This window comes from Oncorhynchus kisutch, linkage group LG23 (genome assembly GCF_002021735.2).
Source record: "Oncorhynchus kisutch isolate 150728-3 linkage group LG23, Okis_V2, whole genome shotgun sequence".
NCBI lineage: Eukaryota > Metazoa > Chordata > Actinopteri > Salmoniformes > Salmonidae > Oncorhynchus > Oncorhynchus kisutch.
Window position 1 is genome coordinate 47,880,551 of NC_034196.2, and position 19,961 is coordinate 47,900,511.

General features: G+C 44.6%; 1 protein-coding gene across 1 annotated transcript in view; it reads right to left on the minus strand.

Moving 5' to 3' along the window:
- The window catches only part of LOC109882309 (paralemmin-2-like), a 74,739-nt gene that overhangs the window by 37,971 nt on the left and 16,807 nt on the right, over nt 1-19,961 (minus strand). Inside the window, exons 2-3 of the mRNA XM_031802299.1 lie at nt 18,495-18,575; nt 12,130-12,260 (exon numbers count right to left, since the gene is read on the minus strand). Of these exons, the coding sequence (XP_031658159.1) occupies nt 12,130-12,260; nt 18,495-18,575 (212 nt within the window). The remainder of the gene's footprint in view (nt 1-12,129; nt 12,261-18,494; nt 18,576-19,961) is intronic.

Sequence of the window (19,961 nt, forward strand, 5' to 3'; positions counted from 1 at the left end):
GACTAGGTATCCCCCTTTCCCTTTACAACTGACTAGATATCCCCCTTTCCCTTTCCAACTGACTAGATATCCCCCTTTCCAACTGACTAGATATCCCCTTTCCCTTTCCAACTGACTAGGTATCCCCCTTTCCCTTTACAACTGACTAGATATCCCCCTTTCCCTTTACAACTGACTAGATATCCCCCTTTTCCTTTCCAACTGACTAGATATCCCCCTTTCCAACTGACTAGGTATCCCCCTTTCCCTTTCCAACTGACTAGATATCCCCCTTTCCAACTGACTAGGTATCCCCCTTTCCCTTTCCAACTGACTAGATATCCCCCTTTCCAACTGACTAGATATCCCCCTTTCCCTTTCCAACTGACTAGGTATCCCCCTTTCCAACTGACTAGATATCCCCCTTTCCCTTTCCAACTGACTAGATATCCCCCTTTCCAACTGACTAGGTATCCCCCTTTCCCTTTCCAACTCTCTAGATATCCCCCTTTCCAACTGACTAGATATCCACCTTTCCAACTGACTAGATATCCCCCTTTCCCTTTACAACTGACTAGGTATCCCCCTTTCCCTTTCCAACTGACTAGATATCCCCCTTTACAACGGACTAGGCATCCCCCTTTCCCTTTCCAACTGACTAGATATCCCCCTTTACAACGGACTAGATATCCCCCTTTCCCTTTACAACTGACTAGATATCCCCCTTACCATTTACAACTGACTAGGTATCCCCCTTTCCCTGTACAACTGACTAGATATCCCCCTTTCCAACTGACTAGATATTCCAGGTGTAACAAAACTAGGGCCTGTAGGACATTTGTGGTTGACTGAGATATGTTTCTGTCACTGTTTCTGTCCCACTTTGTTATCATGGACAGCCCTCTTCCCATGTCAGTAACCATTGAGACTATATGTTTTAACAATGGTAGCTCTCTATCTAGGCTTTCACCCAGCAGTTTAGTCTCTTCAGCTTGAAGGGTCCAGCATGGATGTCATTATCTCTGGTCCAGGGTGTTAGTGCTCCTCTACCATGGATGTCATTATCTCTGGTCCAGGGCGTTAGTTCAGCTCCACCATGGATGTCATTATCTCTGGTCCAGGGTGTTAGTTCAGCTCCACCATGGATGTCATTATCTCTGGTCCAGGGTGATAGTTCAGCTCCACCATGGATGTCATTATCTCTGGTCCAGGGTGTTAGTTCAGCTCCACCATGGATGTCATTATCTCTGGTCCAGGGCGTTAGTTCAGCTCCACCATGGATGTCATTATCTCTGGTCCAGGGTGTTAGTTCAGCTCCACCATGGATGTCATTATCTCTGGTCCAGGGCGTTAGTTCAGCTCCACCATGGATGCTTGTCATTATCTCTGGTCCAGGGTGTTAGTTCAGCTCCACCATGGATGTCATTATCTCTGGTCCAGGGTGTTAGTTTAGCTCCACCATGGATGCTTGTCATTATCTCTGGTCCAGGGCGTTAGTTTAGCTCCACCATGGATGTCATTATCTCTAGTCCAGGGTGTTAAGTTCAGCTCCACCATGGATGCTTGTCATTATCTCTGGTCCAGGGTGTTAGTTTAGATCCACCATGGATGTCATTATCTCTGGTCCAGGGTGATAGTTCAGCTCCACCATGGATGTCATTATCTCTGGTCCAGGGTGTTAGTTCAGCTCCACCATGGATGTCATTATCTCTGGTCCAGGGTGTTAGTTCAGCTCCACCATGGATGTCATTATCTCTGGTCCAGGGTGTTAGTTCAGCTCCACCATGGATGTCATTATCTCTGGTCCAGGGTGTTAGTTCAGCTCCACCATGGATTATCTCTGGTCCAGGGCGTTAGTTCAGCTCCACCATGGATCTCATTATCTCTGGTCCAGGGCATTAGTTCAGCTCCACCATGGATGTCATTATCTCTGGTCCAGGGCGTTAGTTCAGCTCCACCATGGATGCTTGTCATTATCTCTGGTCCAGGGCGTTAGTTCAGCTCCACCATGGATGTCATTATCGCTGGTCCAGGGCGTTAGTTCAGCTCCACCATGGATGTCATTATCTCTGGTCCAGGGTGTTAGTTTAGCTCCACCATGGATGCTTGTCATTACCTCTGGTCCAGGGTGTCACCCAGCCTCATCTGCTTCAGCCCTGTCCCTATTCACATCCAGTCCAAGAGGAAATGCTTTACCAGAGATGCTTCTTAGCTCATGTGTGAATGATGGTAAAAAGTGAAAGAGACAGAGACAGAGACAGAGACAGAGACAGAAACAAAGACAGAGACAGAGGAGACAGAGACAGAGACAGAAAGAGAAACTAAAACAGAAAGACAGTGACAATAACAGAAATATAGACAGAGACAGACACAAAGACAGAGACAGAGGAGACAGAAACACTGATAGAGACAGAAACAGAAACAAAGACAGAGACAGAGGAGACAGAAACACTGATAGAGACAGACACAAAGACAGAGACAGAGGAGACAGAGACAGACACAAAGACAGAGACAGAGGAGACAGAAACACTGATAGAGACAGAGACAGACACAAAGACAGAGACAGAGTAGACAGAAACACGGATAGAGACAGAGACAGACACAAAGACAGAGACAGAGACAGACACAAAGACAGAGACAGAGGAGACAGAAACACTGATAGAGACAGAGACAGACACAAAGACAGAGACAGAGTAGACAGAAACACTGATAGAGACAGAGACAGCAACAGTGACAGAGACAGAGACAGCAACAGAGACAGAGACAGCAACAGAGACAGCAACAGAGACAGAGACAGAGACAGAGACAGCAACAGAGACAGAAACAGAGACAGAAACAGAGACAGTGACAGAGACAGAAACAGAGACAGCAACAGAGACAACAACAGAGACAGAGACAGCAACAGAGACAGAGACAGCAACAGAGACAGAAACAGAGACAGAGACAGCAACAGAGACAGAAACACTGACAGAGACAGCAACAGAGACAGAGACAGCAACAGAGACAGAAACAGAGACAGAGACAGCAACAGAGACAGAGACAGTGACAGAAACAGAGACAGCAACAGAGACAGAAACACTGACAGAGACAGAAACAGAGACAGAGACAGAACACTGACAGAGACAGAGACAGCAACAGAGACAGAAACAGAGACAGAGACAGCAACAGAGACAGAAACAGAGACAGTGACAGAGACAGAGACAGAAACAGAGACAGTGACAGAGACAGAGACAGAGACAGCAGAGACAGCAACAGAGACAGAAACAGAGACAGAGACAGAAACAGAGACAGTGACAGAGACAGCAACAGAGACAGCAACAGAGACAGCAACAGAGACAGCAACAGAGACAGAAACAGAGACAGTGACAGAGACAGAGACAGAAACAGAGACAGTGACAGAGACAGAGACAGAGACAGCAACAGAGACAGTGACAGAGACAGAGACAGTGACAGAGACAGAGACAGAGACAGAAACAGAGACAGTGACAGGGACAGAGACAGCAACAGAAACAGAAACAGAGACAGCAACAGAGACAGCAACAGAGACAGAAACAGAGACAGAGACAGCAACAGAGACAGAGACAGAGACAGAAACAGAGACAGCAACAGAGACAGCAACACTGACAGAGACAGAAACAGAGACAGCAACAGAGACAGAATCGGTGACAGTGACAGTGACAGAGACAGAAAGAGAGACAGAATCAGAAAATGTATGTAAAACCACTGTATAACATTTTCCCTGTCTCATATTCACCAGCCATCAGAGACTAACAGGATATGCTGCTCTCTAGTGATGCAACTGGTAACTACTGCTATTCAGAAGCACACCAATGACTAGTCAGGCCACAAACCAGTCAGATGGAGAGAGGGCCACAAATCCTCCCGTGATAAGCCTGATTAGAAAGGAGGGAGGGAAACCACCTCAATCAGCAGTGTCACTTTGTGTATTCAGTGTGTTTTTAACTGGAACAGTGTGAGGACACAGCTAGAACACAGAGAAGATAGAGCTACAACACAGAGAGGATACAGCTAGAACACAGAGAAGATAGAGCTACAACACAGAGAGGATACATCTAGAACACTGAGGATACATCTAGAACACTGAGGATACATCTAGAACACTGAGGATATAGCTAGAACACTGAGGATACATCTAGAACACTGAGGATATAGCTAGAACACTGAGGATATAGGTAGAACAATGAGGATATAGCTATAACACTGAGGATACAGCTAGAACACTGAGGATATAGCTAATACACTGAGGATACATCTAGAACACTGAGGATACAGCTAGAACACTGAGGATACAGCTAGAACACTGAGGATACATCTAGAACACTGAGGATACATCTAGAACACTGAGGATATAGCTAGAACACTGAGGATACATCTAGAACACTGGGGATACATCTAGAACAGAGGATATAGCTAGAACACTGAGGATATAGCTAGAACACTGAGGATATAGCTAGAACACTGAGGATATAGCTAGAACACTGAGGATAATTCTAGAACACTGAGGATACATCTAGAACACCAAGTATATAGCTAGAACACTGAGGATATAGCTAGATCACTGAGGATACATCTAGAACACTGAAGATACATCTAGAACTCTGAGGATATAGCTAGAACACTGAGAATATAGCTAGAACACTGAGGATACATCTAGAACACTGAGGATACATCTAGAACACTGAGGATACATCTAGAACACTGAGGATACATCTAGAACACTGAGGATATAGCTAGAACACTGAGGATACTACTAGAACACTGATGATACATCTAGAACACTGAGGATATAGCTAGAACACTGAGGATATAGCTAGAACACTGAGGATATAGCTATAACACTGAGGATACATGTAGAACACTGAGGATACAGCTGGAACACTGAGGATACATCTAGAACACTGAGGATATAGCTAGAACATTGAGGATACAGCTAGAACAGAGGATACAGCTAGAACACTGAGGATACAGCTAGAACACTGAGGATACATCTAGAACACTGAGGATATAGCTAGAACATTGAGGATACAGCTAGAACACTGAGGATACATCTAGAACTCTGAGGATACAGCTAGAACACTGAGGATACATCTAGAACACTGAGGATACATCTAGAACACTGAGGATACAGCTAGAACATTGAGGATACAGCTAGAACACTGAGGATACATCTAGAACACTGAGGATATAGCTAGAACACTGAGGATACATCTAGAACACTGAGGATACATCTAGAACACTGAGGATACAGCTAGAACACTGAGGATACAGCTAGAACATTGAGGATACAGCTAGAACACTGAGGATACATCTAGAACACTGAGGATATAGCTAGAACACTGAGGATACATCTAGAACACTGAGGATACATCTAGAACACTGAGGATATAGCTAGAACACTGAGGATACATCTAGAACACTGAGGATACAGCTAGAACACTGAGGATACATCTAGAACACTGAGGATACAGCTAGAACACTGAGGATACATCTAGAACACTGAGGATATAGCTAGAACATTGAGGATACAGCTAGAACACTGAGGATACATCTAGAACACTGAGGATACAGCTAGAACACTGAGGATACATCTACAACACTGAGGATATAGCTAGAACATTGAGGATACAGCTAGAACACTGAGGATACATCTAGAACACTGAGGATACAGCTAGAACACTGAGGATACATCTAGAACACTGAGGATACAGCTGTAACACTGAGGATACAGCTGTAACAAAATTGGTTTCATCAAACCAGAGATTCTTGTTCATCAAGGTTCGAGAGTCCTTTGTGTGCCTTGAGGCAAACTCCAAGTGTGCTGTCATGTGCCTTTTACTGAGGAGTGGCTTCCGTCTTTCCACTCTACCATAAAGACCTGATTGGTAGAGTGCTGTAGAGATGGTTGTCCTTCTGGAAGGTTCTCCCATCTCCACAGATGAACTCTGGAGCTCTTTCAAAGTGACCATTAGGTTCTTGGTCACTTTCCTTATTTAGTCCCTTCTCCCCCAATTGCTCATTTTGGCCAGGTTGCCAGCTACAGGAAGAGTCTTGGTGGTTCCAACCTTCCATTTAAGAATGACAGAGGCCAATGTGCTCTTGGGGACCTTCAATGCTGCAGAAATGTGTTGGTACCCTTCCCCAGATCTGTGCCTCAACACAATCCTGTCTCGGAGCGCTACTGACAATTCCTTCAACCTCATGGCTTGGTTTTTGCTCTAACATGCACTGTCAACTGTGGAACCTTATATAGACAGGTGTGTGCCTTTCCAAATCATGTCCAATCAATTTGATTTACCACAGGTGGACTCCAATCAAGTTCTAGAAACATCTCAAGGACGATCAATGGAAACATGATGCACCTGAGCTCAATTTCGATTCTCATAGCAAAGTGTCTGAATACGTAAATAAGGTATTTCAGTTTTTAACTTTTAATACATTTACTAAAATGTCTAAAAGCCTGTTTTCGCTTTGACACTATGGGACTTTGTGATGTCATTATGGGGTATTGTGATGTCATTATGGGGTATTGTGATGTCATTATGGGGTATTGTGATGTCATTATGGGGTATTGTGTAGATTAATGAGGAAAACCATTAATCCATTTTAGAATAAGGCTGTAATGTAACAAAACAGCGATTAAAGACAAGGGGTCTGAATACTTTCTGAATGCACTGTATTGTAGCTCCCATATAAATAACTCCACCAGTCCTGTTTATGATATCATTTACAAAGCCATTACCGTTTTGTCTTCTTCTAAAATAATGTTTTTTTTGTTGCAATTAGTATATTTGAGTTTTATCATAAAATGTGTTGTATTATTTGTTGTGTCTTTTCGGGTGGATTAAATTGAAATTACAACCAGCTTTCTATGGGTTCTTTTAAATATAGCGATATGTTGGAGATTATTTCATTTTCAAATAACCGAAAGTGAGAGGTTGTAATCTGAATAAAGGGAGAGGTTGTAATCTGAATAAAGGGAGAGGTTGTAATCTGAATAAAGGGAGAGGTTGTAATCTGAATAAAGGGAGAGGTTGTAATCTGTATAAAGGGAGAGGTTGTAATCTGAATACAGTGAGAGGTTGTAATCTGAATAAAGGGAGAGGTTGTAATCTGAATACAGTGAGAGGTTGTAATCTGAATAAAGGGAGAGGTTGTAATCTGAATACATTGAGAGGTTGTAATCTGAATACAGGGAGAGGTTGTAATCTGAATAAAGGGACAGGTTGTAATCTGAATAAAGGGAGAGGTTGTAATCTGAATAAAGGGAGAGGTTGTAATCTGAATACAGTGAGAGGTTGTAATCTGTATAAAGGGAGAGGTTGTAATCTGAATACAGTGAGAGGTTGTAATCTGTATACAGTGAGAGGTTGTAATCTGTATAAAGGGAGAGGTTGTAATCTGAATACAGTGAGAGGTTGTAATCTGAATAAAGGGAGAGGTTGTAATCTGAATAAAGGGAGAGGTTGTAATCTGAATAAAGGGAGAGGTTGTAATCTGAATACAGTGAGAGGTTGTAATCTGTATAAAGGGAGAGGTTGTAATCTGAATACAGTGAGAGGTTGTAATCTGAATAAAGGGAGAGGTTGTAATCTGAATAAAGGGAGAGGTTGTAATCTGAATAAAGGGAGAGGTTGTAATCTGAATAAAGGGAGAGGTTGTAATCTGAATAAAGGGAGAGGTTGTAATCTGTATAAAGGGAGAGGTTGTAATCTGAATACAGTGAGAGGTTGTAATCTGAATAAAGGGAGAGGTTGTAATCTGAATACAGTGAGAGGTTGTAATCTGAATAAAGGGAGAGGTTGTAATCTGAATACATTGAGAGGTTGTAATCTGAATACAGGGAGAGGTTGTAATCTGAATAAAGGGACAGGTTGTAATCTGAATAAAGGGAGAGGTTGTAATCTGAATAAAGGGAGAGGTTGTAATCTGAATACAGTGAGAGGTTGTAATCTGAATACAGTGAGAGGTTGTAATCTGAACAAAGGGAGAGGTTGTAATCTGAATAAAGGGACAGGTTGTAATCTGAATAAAGGGAGAGGTTGTAATCTGAATAAAGGGAGAGGTTGTAATCTGAATACAGGGAGAGGTTGTAATCTGAATACAGGGAGAGGTTGTAATCTGAATAAAGGGAGAGGTTGTAATCTGAATACAGTGAGAGGTTGTAATCTGAATAAAGGGAGAGGTTGTAATCTGAATAAAGGGAGAGGTTGTAATCTGAATACAGGGAGAGGTTGTAATCTGAATAAAGGGAGAGGTTGTAATCTGAATACAGTGAGAGGTTGTAATCTGAATACAGTGAGAGGTTGTAATCTGAATACAGTGAGAGGTTGTAATCTGAATACAGTGAGAGGTTGTAATCTGAATAAAGGGAGAGGTTGTAATCTGAATACAGTGAGAGGTTGTAATCTGAATAAAGGGAGAGGTTGTAATCTGAATACAGGGAGAGGTTGTAATCTGAATAAAAAGGCCATTCTTGAACATGGGGTGAGACATTCTTACTGATCTGCTAGAGAATATATATAATAATAATATAATAGTCAGGTATTTTCACAAATAGTTAGGTATTTTCACAAATAGTCAGGTATTTACCTTTCCATGGTAGCAATATCTTGTCTATTTTTGGTAACTTTCTATTAAAATGTATTGTAGTGAGATCCTATCTTTCTTTCGGGAAAGTGTGTACACACACACAGACACACACACACACACACACACACACACACACACAATTTGCTCACACAGACATAACATTTAAATTGACTCTACAAACACAATTATCATACGCTGCTATTACTCTGTTTATCATATACTGTATCCTGATGCCTAGTCACCTTCCCTCTATACATATATACCTCCATCACTCCAGTATCCCTGTCCCCTTACCCCTATACATATCTACCTCCATGTCTCCTTCCCCCTATACATATCTACGTCCATCACTCCAGTATCCCTGTACATTGTTAATATGGTGCTGGAACTGATCCTGTATATTGTATGCTTATGTTGTGGTCCACATATCTCTCCCTTCCACACATCTCTACCTTCCACACATCCCTACCTTCCACACATCCCTATCTTCCACACATCTCTACCTTCCACACATCTCTACCTTCCACACATCTCTACCTTCCTCTAATCTCTCCTTTCCACACATCTCTACCTTCCTCACATCGCTACCTTCCTCTAATCTCTCCCTTCCGCACATCTCTACCTTCCACACATCTCTACCTTCCTCACATCTCTACCTTCCTCACATCTCTCCTTTCCACACATCTCTACCTTCCACACATCTCTACCTTCCACACATCTCTACCTTCCAGACATCTGTACCTTCCACGCATCTCTACCTTCCAGACATCTGTACCTTCCTCACATCTCTACCTTCCTCACATCTCTCGCTTCCACACATCTCTCTTCCACACATCTCTACCTTCCACACATCTCTACTTCCTCACATCTCTACCTTCCTCACATCTCTCCCTTCCACAGATCTCTACCTTCCACCCATCTCTTTCTTCCACACATCTCTACCTTCAACACATCTCTACCTTCCACACATCTCTACCTTCCTCACATCTCTTTCTTCCACACATCTCTTTCTTCCACACATCTCTACTTTCCAGACATCTCTACCTTCCACCCCTCTCTACCTTCCTCTAATCTCTCCTTTCCACACATCTCTATCTTCCACACATCTCTACCTTCCACACATCTCTACCATCCTCACATCTCTCTCTTCCACACATCTCTACCTTCCACACATCTCTCTCTTCCACACATCTCTACCTTCCACACATCTCTACCTTCCAGACATCTCTACCTTCCAGACATCTCTACCTTCCAGACATCTGTACCTTCCTCACATCTCTACCTTCCTCACATATCTCGCTTCCACACATCTCTCTCTTCCACACATCTCTTTCTTCCACACATCTCTACCTTCCACACATCTCTCCCTTCCACACATCTCTATCTTCCACACATCTGTACCTTCCTCACATCTCTTTCTTCCATACATCTCTACCTTCCACACATCTCTACCTTCCACACATCTCTACCTTCCACACATCTCTACCTTCCACACATCTGTACCTTCCACACATCTCTCCCTTCCACACATCTCTCCCTTCCACACGTCTCTACCTTCCACACATCTCTACCTTCCAGACGTCTGTACCTTCCAGACGTCTGTACCTTCCTCACATCTCTCGCTTCCACACATCTCTACCCTCCACACATCTCTACTTTCCACACATCTCTACCTTCCACACATTGTCCAGGTCCCAGATCTGTCTTCCCAGTGTCCTGGTTCCAGATCTGTCTTCCTATTGTCCAGGTCCCAGATCTGTCGCCCAGTGTCCTGGTCCTAGATCTGTCGCCCAGTGTCCTGGTCCCAGATCTGTCGCCCTATTGTCCAGGTCCCAGATCTGTCGCCCAGTGTCCTGGTCCTAGATCTGTCGCCCAGTGTCCTGGTCCTAGATCTGTCTTCCCAGTGTCCTGGTCCTAGATCTGTCTTCCTATTGTCCAGGTCCCAGATCTGTCGCCCAGTGTCCTGGTCCTAGATCTGTCGCCCAGTGTCCTGGTCCCAGATCTGTCTTCCTATTGTCCAGGTCCCAGATCTGTCGCCCAGTGTCCTGGTCCTAGATCTGTCGCCCAGTGTCCTGGTCCCAGATCTGTCTTCCTATTGTCCTGGTCCCAGATCTGTCTTCCCATTGTCCGTATGGCTAGAGGCTATCTCCTCTCATACTGCTGGATCACAGTAGGACATTTTAATGCAACGGAATAAGAAAACAAGCCTGTTTGCTTCCGTTTCATTCCCAGTGAACACGACCCTGACGTGGGTTTATGAAAGGGCTCTGATCGCTGGTAAGAAAGAAACTGACCTCAGATATCCATTTGTTTTGAAGTTGAAAGAAGAAACTGCCTGATGAGCTGAACAGACCAACAGAGACCACACACACAACACACACACACACAACACACACACACACACACACACACACACACACACACAATGAGAGAGCACGAGAGAGGAAGAGAGAGAGAGAGACCATCAGGTCCTTGAAGATGTGTAAATTAGAAGCTAAACTCAAATCAAATCAAATGTATTTATAAAGCCCTTCTTACATCAGCTGATATCTGAAAGTGCTGTACAGAAACCCAGCCCCAAACAGTAAGCAATGCAGGTGTAGAAGCATGGTGGCTAGTAAAATCTCCCTAGCAAGGCAGGAACCTAGGAAGAAACCTAGAGAGGAACCAGGCTCTGAGGGGTGGCCAGTCCTCTTCTGGCTGTGCTGGAAACACTGCTCAGTTCTCAGGATCAGAACGGATGTTTCTGTGTTCAGATACATCTACATGACAGCTAGAATAGAGGACTACAGGATATTACATTTGTCCTAAACTTCTCCAAAAACAGAACAAAATCAACACTGCATGTATGAGTGCAACTGTCAATAGTGTCCAGCAACAGTCAGTTCCTGTGTATGTGTGTACCTGTGAATAGTGTCCCCCTGTCAGTTCCTGTGTATGTGTGTACCTGTGAATAGTGTCCCCCTGTCAGTTCCTGTGTATGTGTGTACCTGTGAATAGTGTCCCCCTGTCAGTTCCTGTGTATGTGTGTACCTGTGAATAGTGTCCCCCTGTCAGTTCCGGTGTATGTGTGTACCTGTGAATAGTGTCCCCCTGTCAGTTCCTTTGTATGTGTGTACCTGTGAATAGTGTCCCCTGTCAGTTCCTGTGTATGTGTGTACCTGTGAATAGTGTCCCCCTGTCAGTTCCTGTGTATGTGTGTACCTGTGAATAGTGTCCCCCTGTCAGTTCCTGTGTATGTGTGTACCTGTGAAGTGTCCCCCTGTCAGTTCCTGTGTATGTGTGTACCTGTGAATAGTGTCCCCCTGTCAGTTCCTGTGTATGTGTGTACCTGTGAATAGTGTCCCCCTGTCAGTTCCTGTGTATACCTGTGAATAGTGTCCCCCTGTCAGTTCCTGTGTATGTGTGTACCTGTGAATAGTGTCCCCCTGTCAGTTCCTGTGTATGTGTGCACCTTTGAATAGTGTCCCCCTGTCAGTTCCTGTGTATGTGTGTACCTGTGAATAGTGTCCCCCTGTCAGTTCCTGTGTATGTGTGTACCTGTGAATAGTGTCCTCCAGTCTCTTCCCCTGCTCTTCTTCTTTCTCCAGCTGTTGTCTTCGTCCATCGTCTTCGTCGTTAGTTCCAGGGGTCGTGCCTTGTAGGAGCCAGCGCTCTCTCATGGCTTTAGACTAAAGGTGAGAGACAAGAAGGAGAATATATTAAAAGCATATAACATAATAATAATAATAATAACAAAGATTTGTCATGGTTTAAGACTGGACACAAGAGACAGGTGAGGAGAATCATTCAGAGGATCCATCCAACCAAACTGTGTTATAAAGCAGTCTCCATTAGAGAAGTCAAAACACTAAAAGGCTCAAATATCCCATCTACTAGGTCCACTAAAGATCTAACCAATTAGAGTTGGCCTCCAGGGTCTGGGGTTGAGAGACTTGGGAGCGAGGAGAGGAAGGGAGAATGTGGAGGGGAGTTGAGAGACTTGGGAGAGAGGAGAGAAGGGGAGAATGGGGAGGGGGGTTGAGAGACTTGGGAGAGAGGAGAGAAGGGGAGAATGGAGTTGAGAGACTTGGGAGAGGAGAGAAGGGGAGAATGGGGAGGGGGGTTGAGAGACTTGGGAGAGAGGAGAGAAGGGGAGAATGGGGAGGGGAGTTGAGAGACTTGGGAGAGAGGAGAGAAGGGGAGAATGGGGAGGGGAGTTGAGAGACTTGGGAGAGAGGAGAGGAGGGGAGAATGGGGAGGGAGTTGAGAGACTGTTTAAGACCTCCAAAAGCACTTGTTTGACCATTGCTTCCTTTCCCACAAAGCTCCCACAGAGCACGACAGTAAAGCTGGAAACTATTTCACAAGCTGGTGTGAGTCTGTGACAGACAGACAGACAGACAGACAGACAGACAGACAGACAGACAGACAGACAGACAGACAGACAGACAGACAGACAGACAGACAGACAGACAGACAGACAGACAGACATTCTGGGGCTCTACAGATTGAGAGGAAAGGGTTACCAGTGTATTCACCATGGACACACAGAGACACGCAGAGACATGCGGAGACACCCGAAGACGCACAGAGACGCACAGAGACACACAGAGACACACAGAGACACACAGAGACACACAGAGAGACACACAGAGAGACACACAGAGACACACAGAGTACAACCCTAAATCCATAAACATCGGCACCCTCATAGACATTATCCTGACCAACTTGCCCTCCAAATACACCTCCACTGTTTTCAATCAGGATCTCAGCGATCACTGCCTCATTGCCTGTATCCGCTATGGGCCCGCGGTCAAACGACCACACTTCATCACTGTCAAACGCTCCCTAAAACACTTCTGCGAGCAGGCATTTCTAATCGACCTGGACCGAGTATCCTGGAAGGACATTGATCTCATCCCGTCAGTAGAGGATGCCTGGTCATTCTTTAAAAGTAATTTTGTCACCATCCTAGATAAGCATGCTCCATTCAAAAAATGCAGAACCAAGAACAGATATAGCCCTTGGTTCACTCCAGACCTGACTGCCCTCGACCAGCACAAAAACATCCTGTGGCAGACTGCATTAGCATCGAATAGCCCCCCCGCGATATGCAACTTTTCGGGGAAGTAAGGAACCAATACACAGTCAGTTTCTAAAAGCCTTTGCTTTCCTAACAGAAATCATCATCTCTAACTCCAAAAAGGTCTGGGACACTAAAGTCTGTGGAGAATAAGAGCACCTCCTCCCAGTTGCCCACTGCACTGAGGCTAGGAAACACTGTCACCACCGATAAATCCACGATAATCAAGAATTTCAATAAGCATTTCTCAACGGCTGGCCATGCTTTCCTCCTGGCTACCCCAACCCCGGCCAACAACTCTGCACCCCCCACAGCTACTTGCCCAAGCCTCCCCAGCTTCTCCTTCACCCAAATCCAGACAGCAGATGTTCTGAAAGAGCTGCAAAACCTGGACCCATACAAATCAGCTGGGCTAGACAATCTGGATCCTCTTTTTCAAACAATATCCGCCTCCATTGTTGCAACCCCTATTACCAGCCTGTTCAACCTCTCTTTCGTATCCTCCGAGATCCCTAAAGATTGGAAAGCTGCCGCAGTCGCAGTCTCTTCAAAGGGGGTGACACCCTAGACACAAACTGTTACAGACCTATATCCATCCTTCCATGGCCTCAAACTGCTCTTAAACGCTAGTAAAACCAAATGCATGCTTTTCAACCGTTCGCTGCCTGCACCCGCACGCCCGTCTAGCATAACCACCCTGGATGGTTCCGACCTAGAATATGTGTACCGAGGTGTCTGGCTAGACTGTAAACTCTCCTTCCAGACTCATATCAAACATCTCCAATCCAAAATAAAATCTAGTCGGCTTTCTATTTCGCAACAAAGCCTCCTTCACTCACACCGCAAAACTCACCCTAGTAAAACTGACTATCCTACCGACCCTCGACCTCAGCGATGTCATCTACAAAATAGCTTCCAACACTCTACTCAGCAAACTGGATGCAGTCTTATCACAGTGCCATCCGTTTTGTCCTCAAAGCCCCTTATACCACCCACCACTGCGACCTGAATGCTCTAGTTGGCTGGCCCTCGCTACATATTCGTCACCAGACCCACTGGCTCCAGGTCATCTATAAGCCTATGCTAGGTAAAGCTCTGCCTTATCTCAGCTCACTGGTCACCATAGCAACACCCACCCGTAGCACACGTTCCAGCAGGTACATCTCACTGGTCATCCCCAAAGCCAACACCTCATTTGGTCGCCTTTCCTTCCAGTTCTCTGCTGCCTGTGACTGGAACGAATTGCAAAAATCGCTGAAGTTGGAGACTTTTTTCCCCCTCACCAACTTTAAACATCAACTATTTGAGCAGCTAACTGATCGCTGCAGCTGTACATAGTCCATCTGTAAATAGCCCTCCCAATCTACCTACCTCATCTCCATACCCATTTTTATTTCATTTACTTTTCTGCTCTTTTGCACACCAGTAGCTCTACTTGAACATCATCTGCTCATTTATCACTCCAGTGTTAATCTGCTAAATTGTCATTATTCCCTCCTATGGCCTATTTATTGCCTACCTCCTCGTGCCTTTTGCACACACTGTATATAGACTTTCTTTTTTCTACTGTTTTCACTGACTTGTTTATTGTGTTACTCCATGTGTAACTCTGAGTTGTTGTTTGTGTCGAACTGCTTTGCTTTATCTTGGCCAGGTCGCAGTTGTAAATGAGAACTCAACTGGCCTACCTGGTTAAATAAAGGTGGGGAGAACAACAACAACCTCTGTGACCATCAGTGAGAGTGGGGGGAGGGGGGACATTATGAGCCCAGATTGACTGATTGCCCCCATCACATATTAATGTGTTTGCTTGTTGACTGTTTGGCATCACCCTGATTTCTGGTCTACAGATGGAGACAAATGGATCAAATCACCAACTCACTTAATTTAATTATTTACGTAAACTCATTGAAGTCCAAATAAGAGCGAGGTTGAGAGGAGCTGGTTCATCCCCGGAGAAACTCTTCGTCGTGTAAATCTCTCTGTGTTTATTCTGTCTCGCCCACAGAGCTGATGTTGTTATAGTTGAGGGTTTATCACACTGTCTACATCTTAGAGGGTTTGTCAACAGACAAACATTTTCTCTGGAGAACAGAGGGAACATAGACTCTCTTCAAGTGCAGCTGAATTTGATTATGTGAGAAGTAATTGCCATTAAATGTTGGGCACTTTTGCAAAAGGGTAATTTACGATCTCCTGCACGGCAACCAACCGCTGGGCATCTGATAAAACAAGCTCAGTCCCGAATGGCAACCTATTCTCTATAGTGCACTATCGTTGACCAGGGCCCTCAGGGCTCTGGCTGAAAGTAACGAACTATAGACACTAGTAAATAGGGAACCATTTGGGACTCATACACAGTCAGCTCTAAATGTGTGTAGTGTTAAAAGGACTGGAATGAGAGAAACTCCTCTGGATTCTGACTGGCCCTCTATCTGTGGGAAATCTGTGTTCTGACTGCCTCTGTGGGAAATCTGTGTTCTGACTGCCTCTATTTGTGGGAAATCTGTGTTCTGACTGCCTCTATCTGTGGGAAATCTGTGTTCTGACTGCCTCTATCTGTGGGAAATCTGTGTTCTGACTGCCTCTCTATCTGTGGGAAATCGGTGTTCTGACTGCCTCTCTATCTGTGGGAAATCGGTGTTCTGACTGCCTCTCTATCTGTGGGAAATCTGTGTTCTGACTGCCTCTATCTGTGGGAAATCTGTGTTCTGACTGCCTCTCTATCTGTGGGAAATCTGTATTCTGACTGCCTCTCTATCTGTGGGAAATCTGTATTCTGACTGCCTCTCTGTGGGAAATCTGTGTTCTGGTCAAATGCCATACAGAGCCTTCAGAAGCTATTCACACCTCTTGCCTTTTTCCACATTTTGTTGTTTAAATTGAATAAATTGAGATGTTTTGTCACTGGCCTACACACAATACCCCATAATGGGACAGGTATCCTAGTGGGGCAGCAGGTAGCCTAGTGGTTAGAGCAGTGGACTAGTAACCGAAAGGTTGCAAGATAGAATCCCCAAGCTGACCAGGTGAAAATCTGTTGTTCTGCCCCTGAACAAGGCAGTTATCCCACTGTTTCTAGGCCGTCATTGTAAATACGAATGTGTTCTTAACTGACTTGCCTGGTTAAATAAAATAATACCCCATAATGTCAAAGTGGAATTATGTTTTTAGAAATTTTTACAAATTAATAAAAAATATCTGTAGTCAATAAGTATTCAATCCTTTAGTTATAGCAAGCTTTCATGATAAAATGAAAGAAGGAACAGAATAAATATTTTCCAAAACATGCATCCTGTTTGCAACAGGTAAAGGGAAGTAAAAATACAAAAAATGCAGCAAATAAATTAACTTCATGTCCTGAACACATGTTTGGGGCAAATCCAACACAACACATCACTGAGTACCACTCTCCATATTTTCAAGCATTGTTACGAATCCCTTTTGGCCCGACAGTTTAGTGGGGATGGTAAATGAGACCCGTAACATAACTCATGCAAATTATTGTGACAAAGTAAAAGTGTGAACGAAATAACCACAACAAAAGAAATCTACCGTCAAACTCCAGGTTTATTTATAAACACACGGTAATGGGGGGAGCAGGAAAAGGGGCTGAGCTGGACCCAAGGAAAGAAACAATAAATATACAAAAACACCCCTAAGCTAGACTAGCCTACTTTAACAACAGCTAACTAACTAAGCAAAAATACAGTGGGTGGTCCGCCCAGTTCTAACTAGTGTATTTAACAAAGTTCACCTACGGGTAGTGTATGCCCATGGGCGACTTGCCTTGGTTTCCCCCTTTTCCCACCAGCAAGGAGAGAAAAGAAACACACACACAGGGTACACACACACACACAGGATAACTGTATCCGTAACAAGCATGGTGGTGGCTACATCATGTTATGGGTATGCTTGTCATCGGCAAGGATTAGGGAGTTTCTTAGGATAAAATAAACAACATTTCCAACAGACACTGGGAGACAAATTCACCTTTCAGCAGGAAAATAATCTTAAACACCGGAGTTGCAATGAATGTTCTTGGTCTAGTTACAGTTTGGGCTCAAAAATCAATGACAAGACTTGAAAACAGATGTCCAGCACTGATAAACAACCAACTTCACAGAGCTTGAAGCATTTTAAAAAGTGTAATGTGCAAATATTTTACAATCCAGGTGTGTAAAGCTCTTAGAGCTTAGAGGTCCTCTTACCCACAAAGACTCACAGCTGTAATCGCTGTGATTCTAACATGTATTGACTAAGGGGTGTGAATAATTATGTACATTTAATGTTTATGTTTTCAATAAATTTGTTCTCACTTTATCATCATGGCGTTTGTAGTTGAGAAAAAACTATTAAATCAATATTGAATTCAGAATGTGAAATAAGTAAGAAAACATTCAGAAGGCTCAGTAAATGTCAGCTTGAAGTCCTGGTTGTAGTTTGCTGAGAACAAGCAGTACAGTTCTATTGGCTAATCCTGGTCCATTGTTAGATTTCTCTCATAATAGCAGAACATACAGTAGGTGACATATATGTGTCACACATATGCGCACACACACACGCACGCACAGACGCACAGACGCACACACGCACACACACACGCACACACACACACACACACACACACACACACACACACACACACACACACACACACACACACACACACACACACACACACACACACACACACACACACACACACACACACACACACACACAGACAATACTCAAATTAAATCTGTCAGTCTGCACATTGACCTCATAGTCATTGTATCATTTGAAATCCAAAGTGCTGGAGTCAAAACAACAAAAACGTAGTCACTGAGTTTACCTTGAGATGTTGAAGCTGCAGCACCAGATCGTCCAGCTGTCTCCTTTTGTCCTCTATTTCTGACTGTCTTTTCCTTTTCTCCTGTAAAACAACACAACACTTGATGACGAAAAGATCCTGGTTAAATCCCTATGTAGTGTTCTGACTTCCAGGCACCACAGGGTTGTGGTCAAAAGTTAAAGTTTCAACTTTTACTAGTCGTATGTACAGGATGCACATGGTATACAGCGTTCAACGAAGGGTGTGTGTGTTGTAGAGGGTGTGTGTGTTGTAGAGGGTGTGTGTGTGTGTTGTAGAGGGTGTGTGTGTTGTAGAGGGTGTGTGTGTGTTGTAGAGGGTGTGTGTGTGTGTGTTGTAGAGGGTGTGTGTGTGTGTTGTAGAGGGTGTGTGTGTGTGTTGTAGAGGGTGTGTGTGTGTGTTGTAGAGGGTGTGTGTGTGTGTTGTAGAGGGTGTGTGTGTTGTAGAGGGTGTGTGTGTGTGTTGTAGAGGGTGTGTGTGTGTGTGTTGTAGAGGGTGTGTGAGTTGTAGAGGGTGTGTGTGTGTGTTGTAGAGGGTGTGTGTGTGTTGTAGAGGGTGGGTGTGTTGTAGAGGGTGGGTGTGTGTGTGTTGTAGAGGGTGGGTGTGTGTGTTGTAGAGGGTGTCTGTGTGTGTTGTAGAGGGTGTGTGTGTGTGTTGTAGAGGGTGTGTGTGTGTGTGTTGTAGAGGGTGTGTGTGTTGTAGAGGGTGTGTGTGTGTGTGTGTGTGTTGTAGAGGGTGTGTGTGTGTGTGTGTGTGTGTGTGTTGTAGAGGGTGTGTGTGTTGTAGAGGGTGTGTGTGTGTTGTAGAGGGTGTGTGTGTGTTGTAGAGGGTGGGTGTGTTGTAGAGGGTGGGTGTGTGTGTGTTGTAGAGGGTGGGTGTGTGTGTTGTAGAGGGTGTGTGTGTGTGTGTTGTAGAGGGTGTGTGTGTGTGTGTTGTAGAGGGTGTGTGTGTTGTAGAGGGTGTGTGTGTGTTGTAGAGGGTGTGTGTGTGTGTGTGTTGTAGAGGGTGTGTGTGTTGTAGAGGGTGTGTGTGTGTGTGTTGTAGAGGGTGTGTGTGTGTTGTAGAGGGTGTGTGTGTGTGTTGTAGAGGGTGTGTGTGTGTGTGTGTTGTAGAGGGTGTGTGTGTGTGTTGTAGAGGGTGTGTGTGTGTGTTGTAGAGGGTGTGTGTGTTGTAGAGGGTGTGTGTGTGTGTTGTAGAGGGTGTGTGTGTTGTAGAGGGTGGGTGTGTTGTAGAGGGTGGGTGTGTGTGTTGTAGAGGGTGGGCGTGTGTGTTGTAGAGGGTGGGCGTGTGTGTGTTGTAGAGGGTGGGTGTGTGTGTTGTAGAGGGTGTGTGTGTTGTAGAGGGTGGGCGTGTGTGTGTTGTAGAGGGTGTGTGTGTGTGTGTTGTAGAGGGTGTGTGTGTTGTAGAGGGTGTGTGTGTGTGTTGTAGAGGGTGTGTGTGTTGTAGAGG